The 14,345-nt window shown below is 35.4% G+C and overlaps 1 protein-coding gene across 1 annotated transcript in view; it reads left to right on the top strand.

Annotated features, from left to right (window-relative positions):
• HDAC9 (histone deacetylase 9) overlaps window positions 1-14,345 on the top strand; it is a 914,219-nt gene that overhangs the window by 848,127 nt on the left and 51,747 nt on the right. The window contains exon 25 of the mRNA XM_077998033.1: window positions 11,524-11,657. Within this exon, the coding sequence (XP_077854159.1) occupies window positions 11,524-11,657 (134 nt within the window). The remainder of the gene's footprint in view (window positions 1-11,523; window positions 11,658-14,345) is intronic.

The raw sequence follows: 14,345 nt of genomic DNA, 5'->3' as shown, positions 1-14,345 counted from the left end.
CTGTGTAATTTAGCTGATACTTATCTAGCACTTTAAAGATGAATGATCATCTGTTTATGAAGAATATACACATTGAGATTCAATAGTAATATTTTTGTTGTTGTTTGTTTGTTTAAAGACCAGATAACTTATTGTGTGTCAGGTACTATGCCAGTTGACAATATCAGTTTATAAAAAGCAATTAGGTATGAAGAAACCATGAGGATGAATATGGCAAATCAGTGCATAAGCTTTTTGGCAATGGTCAATTATAAGTGTTGCCATGGCCATCGTAACCTGAGTTGAATTTTGGGAGTACTGCCATGAATTAATGCAATGCTCAAGTTAAAATGCAAGCTTAGATGCGAGGATTAGTTTGAAAAGGAATTAGTTTTTTGAGGGGTTGATATATTTCCTTTTCAAACTGAAAAAATAGCAAAAGAAAATCGAAGTGGATGTTTCAGTTTTAACTACTGTAAGTTACAACTTAAGTAAGAATGGGTTACAGTCATTAACATTTGAGGATTATTTTTCAGGCATAACCGGCACAGTGATTATAGTACTAATACATTAAATTTGCACTTCAATATTACTTGGATTTAGCCACAGAAGAGTGGTTTGGATGACAGGCACTAAAGTCAACTGACCCAACCTCTTATCCCAACTTTGTCATTGATTGACCTTAGTTGCTTGGGCAAGTTAATTTTCTTATTACTTGGGAAGTTGTGTGATGAATAAATGAGATAATGCATTTCAAATACTTAGCATGGTGCCTGGTTATATTAACTCTCACTAACATTAATTTATAAACCATATAAGGGTAATGAACACTTTTGCTTGGCTCCTAATTGTGTCTTCATTGCCAGCACAGTTCCTTGATCACATAGTAGCTTCTCAGTAGGTTTCTCTTAAGTGAATGGATCTACCACAATTATTTTTTGAGTCCTCTTAAAGACATGGTGTTTTAGTTTTACCCTGTGTAAAACTAAATCAATGAAATTTTGTATAAGTTAAGTTTTTCTAGCTAAGTATGTCTTTTTTCCCCATAGACCTATGTAAGCAAGAGTTCGTGGCCAGAAAGACTTCAGACTTTTTCATTTGGTGTATTATATTTATTTGGTCTTGAACTTCTTCCCCACACATCTCTCACTCCTCACCCTCACCCCCATCTTTGAACATGATTTTCTACTTCTATTGGCCATAATGTCTTTTCTAAAAACATTCTTCCAAAAGGAAAACAGATATTCTATAGCAGATATATCATAAGAGCACAACATTTTTCATGTTTTACTTGCTCTTCTTTACTTTTCCTTGAAAAATTGCTCTCTGGTATCACTATGCGCCTCAGTTTCCTCATCCACTTCTTTTTTTTTTTCTTTTTTTTTTTGTGAGACGGAGTCTCGCTCTGTCACCCAGGCTAGAGTGCAGTGCCCGGATCTCAGCTCACTGCAAGCTCCGCCTCCCGGGTTTACGCCATTCTCCTGCCTCAGCCTCCCGAGTAGCTGGGACTACAGGTGCCCGCCACCTCACCCGGCTAGATTTTTGTATTTTTTAGGAGAGACGGGGTTTCACCAGGTTAGCCAGGATGGTCTGGATCTCCTGACCTCGTGATCCGCTCGTCTTGGCCTCCTGAAGTGCTGGGATTACAGGCTTGAGCCACCGCGCCCGGCCCCTCACCCACTTCTTAAAATGGTAGAATTAGAATATATAAACTTGAAATTAATATCTAGATCTATAATTGTTAAATTAAAAGCTTTCATTAAAAGTATAAATACTGGCCAGGCATGGTGGCTCACACCTCTAATTCCAGAACTCTGGGAGGCCGAGGCAGGAGGATTGCTTCAGGCCAGGAGTTCTAGACCAGTCTGGGCAACATAGTAAGACCGTGTCCTTATGAAAAAAATTGAAAAATTAGTAGGGTGTGATGGTGCGATGTAATCCAAGCTAGTCGGTAGACTGAGGTGGGAGGATTGTTTGGGCCCTGTGGTTTTAGGTTAGGTGAGCTATGATGGTGCCACTGCACTCCAGCCTGGGTGACAGAATGAGACTTCATCTCTTAAAAAAAAAAAAAGTATAAATACTGAGCACCTGCCATACACCAGACTCTGTTTGATGAACTGTGTGTCCATTTTGCAGTTGGCCTTTAATAATTAAATATTCATTTCAAACCTGTAAGGTAAATAAATAGTATTTAATTTTATATGTAGGTAATAAAACTGAGGTTCAAATAGAGTTTGTAATAACTCATATCCAATAGAAGTATCAGATTTATGTATAAACTGTGGCACATCATAGGTATTTAGTAAATAATAGTTGATTTGTAGTTGGATCATAGATGGATGAAGGGATGGGTGAGTGGATGGATGGATGGATGGATGGATGGATGGATGGATGGATGGATGGATAACTAAAGTTCCAGTCAATCATCTTGCCATTTATTTTCTCAGGAATTTCTGAGGATCAATTTTGTCTTACAAAAGTAATGGCATTGAAGTATTCCATTGTTTCAGACTTTGTTTAGGATACAAACGAAATATACATTTACTTTCAAAAGGTGCTGAGAATATAAACTTACCTCCTGGAGCATCACTGACTAGAAGAGTAAAAGCATTTTTACTGTGGTTGGAAATGCTTTCTTTAAAACATATGTAGTATTTATAGGGCTGCTTGGAATAAGCCAACTGAAAGATTTAATGGTAATAATCTCCATATTTCTTCTAAAATTGATTTCCGGATTCAATGAACTTGGAAAGAGTCCTGGGACATCAAATAAGTAAAGATCTTAACATGAAATGACTCTTCAGAATATGTTCATAAATTTACATTTTAAACATAACCAGAAAATATATATCTTTGCCCATTATTAAGGTGATACTTTAATGAAAATTTTTCATTTGCATGAAATAAACCTTTTTGGCTACAGATGAAAGGACTTTATGGTAGCGACAATGGTTCTGTGAGTTAAATGATCCCAACATCATCAGGAATGAATCACAAGTGCCTACCATATGAATTACAGTACCATGAGTCTTAAAAAGGTATTTCTGTGGAAAGCATTCTTCCCATCTGCAACAATCAGATTCTGCTTTGAAGTCCTGCTGGAGAGCCTCACAATACATGAGACTGCCACATGCTACCCAAATTTCTCTCTCTACTTGAGCCTGACTGCATTTTCCTAAAGAATAACATGGTAACTTAATGACCACAGGGTTTAGAGAGGGAGGAAAATGGCTACAGTTTTTATAATTAGACTTCCCTGGATGTGCATTCTTCAGTAATCCTTTCTGGGTATAACTACAGAAGATAGTCCAATGGATGAGAAAAATTTAATTTCAAATGAAAATAGGGCAACAATGTGTGACTCCTTTGATCCCTACTATATTAAATGTGTGGTGAAGTCCACACAAACATTTCAGGCCCAAACGTAATTGACATGTTAATAAATGAGTAAATTGGTAGTGAGACTTTTTAGCCATAGAAGAGTTACAAAAATAATACAAATCAGGTGTCATTGAGTATTTCAAAAGCTGTCACTTCTGCTTATCTGGATGCCAGTGCCTCTGCTGAATGGCAGATTGAGGATGGAGGTTGCCAGAATAATTTTTGTTGTTTCTTTTTTTTAAACTGGAGGCTTTCCTCAATAGAAAGAAAATAATAGTTGGGGGAAGACTTGTCATGAATGGGAGACCGGCATCAGCAAAGTCAACAAATGTTTAAGTAGAAGTAAAATGACTTATCCAATAGATCACAGTGTGTCACCATTTCTTTATTAACCAAATGAATCATGATCGAGGTATCTTTCTCTGAGAATTGGCTGCTGATTCTAGGGTCTGATCTGTTTTACTACAGGGAGGCAGGATAGCAATAGTAACTAAATGGTAGGTTAGAGACAATTCCCTGTTCAACCCACTACAGCATTAACTCAGTTTTGGCCTCCATAGAGACTTCCAACACCATTTGCAATTTTGTAATAGAAACAGACTTTGTGGGAGAGTTATACAGTCCTGACTGCATAAACTTTGTTCTCATTTTGGCTTTACGTGCTTTACTACTTAGGTTCTAGCCCATGCTCTGGTGACACAGAGAAGTTAGCAATAAAAAGAGCAAGGCTTCTTCCAACCCTAATAATACATAACACTAGAATAAGATAAATACTGACATACATTGGTCACTTTGATTATACATTAGGCTATTATTTGCTACCTTGTATATTAAACTAAAAACCTAATAACACACTTAAATATCTAAAAACAGAATTGGTTGGTGCATGGATACATTTTAAATGATATTGTAGAGAAATGAAAAATTTATCCACTATTTGATATTTGTAAATGCAGTTTAAAAAAAACCGGAATGATTCTGTTTTATTTAGAAAATACAACAAGAAGCATGAAACACACAAAGGTAGAATTGGCTATTTCTGGTTGATGGAACTATGTATTTATTATTATTTGTAATTATTTTATGATTATCATTTATTTTATATATTTATCAGATAAAAGATAACACTTTATATGATATATCACAACAGTCTGTTTATTATATAATATTATACTATTTAATTTATTTATTATTTTCTATCATTTTCCAAATTTCTTACAATGAAAATGCATTAATTTTTTTAATACTGTTTTTTTAAATGAAAATTAAAATAAAGCTAGATAAGGTTGTTTCCTTTCACTACCACCATTCTCTGGGAACTATTTGGAAATGTTAGAGAGAAGCATTTGAGACATGCCACCTTGAAGAATGAATCCTTTTGTGTCATCTGACATGGTTATTAAATACATATGTAAGGTTTAATCTTTGAGCCTTCTTAGAGCAACTTTTCATTTCAAACAACTTCTAAACTAGAGAAAATACTGACACAATATGATTTCTTAGCAGAAACCAACCCCTATAAAGTATCAGGAAATCAAATTGAAAATGATAATTTTTATAATCAAAAATATTAAATTTGCTTCTACTAAATTAATGGAACCAAACAGAGGATTTCATGCTGAAAAGGCCCTTCTAATTCTCTTTCTCAATGGTGTCAAGGTCTTGGTAGTTACCAGTTCAGCTCCGCTTGGTCATCAAAAGAAATGATTTATTACAGTGTAGAATCCTTCTCATGCTTATAATTTAATGCTGATGGACAATTTTTAAAACAACCAGGCTACATGTAGGATTCTTTAGTAGTAGTTATGGTGTTTGATGGATGCCTCATTCTAAAATGTTTTCTAAAGTAAAAGTTTAAGGTACCAAATATCTTTTTAAAAGTGTCTGACATGGCCTAGCACGGTGGCTCACGCCTGTAATCCCAGCACTTTGGGAGGCCGAGGTGGGTGGATCACGAGGTCAAGAGATCGAGACCATCCTGGCCAACCAACATGGTGAAACCCTGTCTCTACTAAAAATACAAAAATTAGCTGGGCATAGTGGCGTATGCCTGTAGTCCCAGCTACTCGGGAGGCTGAGGCAGGAGAATCACTTGAACCCGGGAGGTGGAGGTTGCAGTGAGCCAAGATCACACCACTGCACTCTAGCCTGGGTGACAGAGAGAGACACCATCTCAAAAAAAAAAAAAGTATCTGACACAATATGATTTCTTAGCAGAAACCAACACCTATAAAATATACAGATTCTTTTGTAGTCAATGCAGGTAATAGGGATGACTGTTAAGGCTGATTTTTAGTCAATGCATCCCAATACCAGTCACTAACCTGAGCCTGCACATGTGGCTTCCCCAAGGCATCCAGGTTCCTCCCTCAGCTCTGCACTCAGTTCTGAAACTGATGGCCTACATGAATGTTGAGAACCCCATTCCATCTCTATGTCCAGTGATTGCTTGAGCCTACAAGGTACCATGGTATAGGAACATGTTTTCCACTTAATCACTTAGCCGATCAGCCCTCACACTCAAAACACTCAACCCCACTTGAGGAAGGTCTCTGCTGTAATTTTTCAACTCTAAAGGTTTTATTAAACTTACTGTGAGATGTAGGATGAGCTTTTGTGTCTTTAATGAAGCTAGAAGTAAATACGATTACATGAAACTTGCAATCATGCTTACTAAAAATGTTATACATCCTCTGCTCCAACACACACACACACACACACACACACACACACACACACACACACACGTAACATGCCACTGAAACTTTTATCTAATATGTCCTGAAAAATAATACCTTCACCTTGGTAACCACACTTGGCTGGCATATTTAATGTTTCTAATATGTACAGTAACAATGAACACAGCAGAATTCAGGATAATAAAAAAAATCTCGAATTGCTTACTTTGATTTGAAGAAGGAGCATGGGTCTTGTAGAAATTTCTATACATCACTTGAATGTTTTGTGCATGCGTAACTCAGAGTTCAGCTGCCTCAATCTCTGACTGCAGAGATCACATGGGTAACATGTGAATGGAAATAAACCCTGTAGGTAAAAGAAAGAGGAATTTGGATAGAGATCAAAGATTAACTTCATTCCACTCTTTCCTTCCACTTTTTACTATCCCATCTAAATTTGGCATTTTATGGTACTTTTTTCATTCCCAGAGGAAAGAGTGAACTTAAACCAGATTTGGATCTCTCTCTCTCTTTCTTTTTTAATCCAGTGATTTGATTTGTTCAGTAGTGACTTTAGATAATTGAATTCTAAATTACTAGAAATTATTAGTAAGATTTCTGGCTTGATTTATCATACCTTTTAAAATTATCACTGTAGCCCTGGTTTAGGTTACAGAAAAAGCTGTCTAGAATATTTAACAATATGATTAACAGAAATGTATCCTTACATATTAGGTTTTTTACATAAATTTTCTAGAATGATACTAATTACTATGTGCTATTAATCTTGGCTTAGGGAAAGAACATTTTTGAGTGTTAGGGATCAAAATTTTGCATTACTTCTTTTCTGAATGTTTATCATTCTTTTTATTGTCATCAGGTAATAAGGTAGTTTAGTGTGGACAGCCTCATTCCTAAGTGGCCTGGGTAAAAGATTCTTATTGGCATCATAATGAGGTCCATAGGAATTGAGAAATACTAAAATGCTTGATAACAGTTTTTAACTAATTTTAAGTCCTTTTTAGAATGAATTTTTGTGAAGAATTTTAAAACATGGGATAATTGTAAAGTGACTAATTTGACTTCCATCCAAATAGTAGTTAAGTGGTTAAAATCAACATTAAAGTGCTTCAAGATATTGGGGAGATTAACTCATCCTGTTCATGGTGAACCTCAAGTGCTAGACTAGAAGGGAAAATCTTCTAGGCAGTTGTTTACCAAACAGATTATCTTAAGGCATTACTAGGATTAATGTTTTATTTTATTGTTCAAAATAGAAGTAACCTAATTTAGTTTCAGGTTCTCATTATCTGATGATTTTATAGGCTTTCATTAAATTCTACCAAACACACCTTGAGAATTTATTTTCTTTTCAAACAAAAGACTATGATAATTAAACGATCATTGGTTGCCAGGGGTTGAGGGGCAGAGAGGGAGGATGAATAGGTAGATCACAGGAAATTTTCAGGGCAGTCAGCGATTCTGTCTGATAGTGTAATGGTGGATACATGCCATTATGCATTTGTCAAAACCCATAGAATGTACAACACAAAGTGTGAACCTCAACTGTACTTTAGTTAATAATAATGCATCAGTACTGGCTTATCAGTCATAACAAATGTACCAAAATAATACAAAATGTGAATAATATAGAAAGAAAGGGACTGGATATGGGAACTTGTTGTACTTCCTGCTCAGTTTTTCTGTAAATACAAAACTGCTCTAAAAAATAAAATCTATGAATTATAAAAAAATTCAATTGATTTAAAAATTAAATGTTTTTTCACTGTAAGTTCACAAAGCATATAAAAAATGAAATGTTCTATTGAAACACATGTTTTTATTTATTTTTATTTACCCTACCTTTTGGCAATTGCCCCTGAAATTGGACAGGTTGGATGCCATGTAAATTTTTTCTAAATGTTGAATGAAAAGCATTCAAATTTGGCAATATGAGACATTGCATATTCTTAAACACTGTCATGTGAAAATATCTCAAAATGCTGAATTAAATATTAAAATCATCCTTTTAAATTTATGGTTGACTTCCAAAAGATAGAAAAAGGAGAGTAAATCCTGAAGTTGTTGACCACCCTGGGGGCATCTATACCAAATTCTCCAATTGATCAGAGTTGGAATATTAATAATCTACTGCATATTGTAAAAAAAGGTCAGAGGCTTGGGCCTAAGAATGGAAGGGAATTTAATTGGAGACCAGAATAAAGAAAGAATGACAAAGGGCCAACACTTTGGAAAAGAAAATGTTCCTAAATAAAACAACACATCCATCTTAGCTTTTGCCATCAATAAAGGGAATTTCCAAAAGAAAGTTTCAGAGAAAAGAGAGAAAGAATGTAAGAGAGAAAGAGAAAGAAAGAAAGAAAGAAAGAAAGAAAGAAAGAAAGAAAGAAAGAAAGAAAGAAAGAAAGAAAGAAAGAAGAAAGAAAGAAAGGAAGGAAGGAAGGAAGGAAGGAAGGAAGGAAGGAAGGAAGGAAGGAAGGAAGGAAGGAAGAGGGAAGGGAAAAAAAGAAAAGAAAAGAAAAGATGCCCTGCCTTTCTTCTCTATGAGAATTTATAATAAAGTTTTAAGGTCCATATTTATGATATACATGTGCAAACAACAACAGCAAACTCCACAACCAGTCTTGCAATATGAGAATTTAAAATAGATCCTAGATGGTAGTGTCCCAGATATCCAGCAAAAGCAAACAATATCACACTTGAGCCAGATTTGAAAGACAGATATCACATTCAACCCTGGTGTCTTAGTTCAGGCTGCTGTATCAAAGTATAATAGACTGATAGCTTATCAACAACAGAAATTTATTTCTCACTGTTCTGGTTACTGTAAGTCTGAGATCAGCTTGCCCGCATGGTCAGGTTCTGGTGAGGGCCTTCTGGAGTAAAGACTGCCAACTTCTCCTTGGACCCTTAGAAAGCGACAAGAGAACTAGAGGACTCTCTGGGTCCCTTTTGTAAAGGTACTAATCTCATCCATGAGGACTCTACTTAATCTGAATTAAAGAGTGCCAGCCTCTCCTTGGATCCTTAGAAGACAACAAGAGAACTAGAGGACTCTCTGGGGTCCCTTTTGTGACGGTACTGATCTCATTCATGAGGACTGTACCTAATTACCAAAGGCTGCCTCTCAAAAACATCACATTGGAGTTTAGAATTTCCACATATAAATTTTGGGGGGTTGTGACATTCAGTCCATTGCACCAAGCTTCATATATTTTTCACATATAAAGTTACAATGAATACAAGCTCAAAGGACTCCACAAATTAAATAAGTTAGTAAAAATTTTAAAAACGGGAGAATAAAGGCAGCGTGAACATGAAGCAGCAAAAACAACAGAGAGCAAACTAAGCCAAAAGATTTCAAAAGTCAGTTGCAGAATACAAAATAATTATGCTGAAATAAATAAAGGAAGAAATAAAAACATAAACAAGGAGTTAAGAAAGTATAATAATGACCAATAAGTCATGAAATAGAACAAAATCAGAATTCTAGAGTTAAATAATATAATCACAGAAATGAAAATATCACTAAAGGTGTGATGTAGCAGATTAGAGGTCTCTGAAGAGGGAAAGTCTGGAAGACATCTCTGAATCAAAAATATACATAATGCAGGAAAGAGAGAGATGGAAAATATGAAAGAGAATGTAAAAGAGATCAAGGAAACATTTACAGACAATATCCACCTACATCTATGTGGAATTTCAAAATAATATAATAAACAAATATTTTATTTCAGCAAATTCAAACACTGAAATAAAAGAAGGAAACTCTTGTAAAAATATAACTTAGGACGATATAGAAAGCAGGTGTAGTCATATAATCCCTTAAAAATTCAATCAATACTTAAAAATCTTCTTCAAAGTGAACACAAGACCCTAATGGTTTCATAGGAGATTTCTCCCTGACATTCTGGCATCAGATAATAAAAACAGAGAGTCCCAACCACATCAAAATTCATTATGGTCAATATAAGAATGGAAAATTACAGATTAACCCCGTTCATGAATATACTCAAAAAATATCTTAAAACAAAGTATTAGCAAAACAAATCCAGGTGTGTATTAAAAAGATTATACATTATGACCAAGCTTATTTTACTTCCTAAATGCAGTGATGGCTTCATATTTGAAACATTAATTAATGTAACTAACAACACTGTCAAATTATGGGTAAAAGTCTAGCTGTGTAAAGAAATAATTAGATTAAATTACATTTGTAATGAAATCTCTAAGTTAAATTAGAAATAGAAAGCTCCCCTCTTATACTGAATGAAACTACAATAAGATGCCATTTTTTTTTTACCACCCACTTAGCAAATCATACCAAATGTTGGTAAGGATGTGACTTAACTGGAACTCTTACATATACTGTTTCTAAGAGTGGGGCTTGGTAATAGCCCTTTGGAAATAATCTGGCATTATTTAGCAGATTTTAAGACTCAACAATTCCATTTCACACGTGCATATGTGCACCAGAAGACCCGTGTAAGAATGTTCATGGTGACATTATTTGTAATGGTAAAAAACCTGGAATTTGGTGATAACAGGAAAACCAACTCTCTGTCAATAGAAGATCGGGTAGATAACCTATGTTGACATATAATGGCCTACTAGACAGCAAAAAAACTATAGCTACAGGCATCAACAGAGATGAGCTAACAAAACACATGAAATTAGTAAGTTGCAAAACTTTAAAACCATTTTTATAAAGTTCAAAAACAAGGAAATTAAACAAAGGAAAGCAATGGAATTATAAACTCAGGATCCTGATCTCCCACAAGGAGGAGGATAGCTACTATCAGGGAGAGGCACATGGGGGTTTAAAAAGTGTTGCTAACTTAATTTTCTTTAAGTTGGAAAGTAAAAAAGCAGATATTTGTCATATTATTGTATTTTATAACATGTATAGATGTTATTCATATTTTGCATTTATCAAGGTTTCACAATAAAATAATGCTTATAAAAATCTAATGTAATAGATTTTATATTACATTAGATAATGTAAATAATTATGTTAGATAATATAAATTTGTAATAGATAGCAATTGGGGGCATAGAAAACTTTCTATAATAAAGGCCAATGATGGAGACAGGAAACATATGGCAAGCAAATGGAACAGTTTACCTTGTTAACACCGGCTGAATCATATTCAGTTTTTTTGTCCAGGTACGTACAGACTGCGTTATGAAAAGCAGCGCTGTGCACTGGTGAAGAGCCAGTTTGGTGCCAGTCTTGGTTGTGATACTTCTTAGCTGTGGGATCTTGGGCTTTGGGTCCCTTATCTGTAAAATAGAGATAATAATAGGACCTAATCCATAAAGTTATTTTGAGTATTGAATGAATTAGCACACAGAAAATGCTTAGTAATGACTTACTCGAAATATGTGTTCAATCAACGTTAGATTCTAGTGATCATTTTCTCTTGATTTAATACTTTGAAATATTCTGTTTGTATTATGGTAGGTTTTGGTCATTTGACGAAGCAATTGATGACGTTGGCTGATGGACGTGTGGTGTTGGCTCTAGAAGGAGGACATGATCTCACAGCCATCTGTGACGCATCAGAAGCCTGTGTAAATGCGCTTCTAGGAAATGAGGTAAAAAAGTAAAAGTACAAAAGGGCAGGGGTAAAGATTCAGGGATGTATGCATGTATATTTTTAAACTAAAAAAAAAAAATTCTGCATACTCAGAAAGCTTAACATTGCTCTTACTATTAAGAAAGAAGGTAAGCCTTAGATAAGTTTACATGTTCTCATATACTACAGTGTTATTCCTGGTATAGAATCCACATAGCACTCACTCCCTTCACTCAGGTTAGCCACAGAGCTCAAAAATAAGAAGAACGTTTTGTCTACTGACCCAACCAATGAGTATGGAAACATTGAATAAGAAATAAAACTTTAAAAAATGTCTGGAGGTTTCTTGTAGGATTATGTTATTTCTGGAAAAAAAAAACTATTTTAAAAATTGGTAAACTATTTTTGTCAACATTCTTTATGCTAAGAGATAGGTATTTCCATCTTACAGATGGTGAGAATGAGTCTCAAAAATGTTGAGAAATCCATCCAAAGTCATGTAGTCAGAATGTATTATAAGATCCAAGATATGAACATGAATCTAAATGGCCAAAGACCATTATTTTTTCTTTTACATGAGATGGCTACATTGCAACATATTTTCTGACTACTCTGCAGAATTCAGATCCAATTGCTATGAGGTTCACTTCCAGCTCATGGCAACATTTTCAACCAATTAGTTGCAATTCAGCAAATATTTCAGTTTCTATGTATTCATTAATATTATCCATTAACTCATTTTCTGTAGTGATTATACAGTAGTGTTAGGACTATCATACGCATTTTGCCTTTTATGAATTTGCAATATGATTTTGCTTATTAGATAAACATACACAAAATCTTTTTAAAAATCTATCATTCATATCATTTTTAACTGTAATGCATGCCTTTGCCTATAGTATTTATGAAACAAAATGTACCTTTTCTTCTGCACATAGAACATATAGTTCTTATTGTCATTATTTTATAAACCTGCAGTGTTTCCACATGAATATTTTTCATATTTATTGAAGTAAAAATGTACGTTGTTAATTTGAAGAATATGAGAGAGAAAACTTAAGCATTGCTCAAATACTTTACTCTTGTTAATTTTTTTTTTTTTTTTCCTGAGACAGAGTCTCACTCTGTTGCCCATGCTGGAGTGCAGTGGTGCGATCTTGGCTCACTGCAACCTCCGCCTCCTTGATTCAAGTAATTCTCCTGCCTCAGTCACCCAAGTAACTGGGATTACAGGTGTGCACCATCATGCCCAGCTAATTTTTGTATTTTTAGTAGAGACGGGGTTTCACCATGTTGGCTAGGCTGGTCTCGAACTCCTGACCTCGTGATCTACCCGCCTCGGCCTCCCAAAGTGCTGGAATTACAGGCATGAGCCACCGCGCCCGGCTGTCTTATTAATTTTAGACAGCACAATAACCCAAAGGATGTAATTATCTAATGATTAGTGTCAACAAAGTACTGCTGTTTCAGATCACACACAATTCAAGGTGTGTAAAATTTTCTAAAATGTTAGTGTCTTTCTGAGATTCCTGTAAGTCAATAATGTCAAACAGAATGTTGAGTATTTTTTTTACTTTTTGTGGTAGTAATGGAGTGCAAGAAATAAATGCTATTTTTATTTTATAAGTTGATGTTGGGTTGCTTTTTTGCCCCCTAGATAAGATTTTTTGCATAGTCCCCTGTATTCTGAAATCACTTATTTGATTTTAAATATAGAAACATGTTACAGAAGCATATTGATATTAATATTTGCATTATAAAGGTTTACACAGATGTGCAGACAATCAGAATGAACTGTGGATTTGTGGCTCCATGGATAATTGACCTAGCCAGAAAGAAATGTTACCTGAGTGCAAAAGCCAACCACTTTTCTGCCTACGTGGAAGGAAATCAGGGATTTTACTGCCTTTCTTTGAACACATGCATTCAAATGAGATTCTGTCTCTATACTCTTATAAAATCTTTTGCTCTTAACCCAACATTTCCAATGAGGATGGAGTGATCTCTCCTATGATCTCCTTCTTTAAGAAATGATTATGTTTCAGAACAGATTCAATTGTGTGAAGTTACATGTTTTTCTTAATTTATCTGTGTTTACTGTAAAGCAAAGTGTGTTTTGTACCTTGCTGCCATTCTATGCCCTTTTGACTGGGAGAACTCTGGTCATTTTAGTACATGTGCTTTTCATGGAGATGAAATAGACTGCTTTTATAGAGCAATTAGTGACATTAAAATTGATGGCAATATGAGAGAGTACATATTCTTAAATACTCCTGTATGAAAATATCTTGCTGGCTGGGCGCGGTGGCTCATGCCTGTAATCCCAGCACTTTGGGAGGCCGAGGCGGGTGGATCACGAGGTCAGGAGATGGAGACCGTCCTGGCTAACATGGTGAAACCCCGTCTCTACTAAATATACAAAAAATTAGCCGGCGCGGTGGCGGGCGCCTGTAGTCCTGGTTACTCGGGAGGCTGAGGCAGGAGAATGGCGTGAACCTGGGAGGCGGAGTTTGCCGTGAGCCGAGATGGCGCCACTGCACTCCAGCCTGGGTGACAGAGCGAGACTCGGAAGGAAGGAAGGAAGGGAGGAAGGGAGGGAGGGAGGGCGGGAGGGAGGGATTCAAAATTCTGAATTAAATATTAAAACCACCCTTTTAAATTTATGAATGACTTCCAAAAAGACAGAAAAACGAGAGTGAATACTGCA

The sequence above is a fragment of the Macaca mulatta genome, chromosome 3 (genome assembly GCF_049350105.2).
Source record: "Macaca mulatta isolate MMU2019108-1 chromosome 3, T2T-MMU8v2.0, whole genome shotgun sequence".
NCBI lineage: Eukaryota > Metazoa > Chordata > Mammalia > Primates > Cercopithecidae > Macaca > Macaca mulatta.
This window is presented reverse-complemented; position numbering and strand designations above follow the sequence as displayed.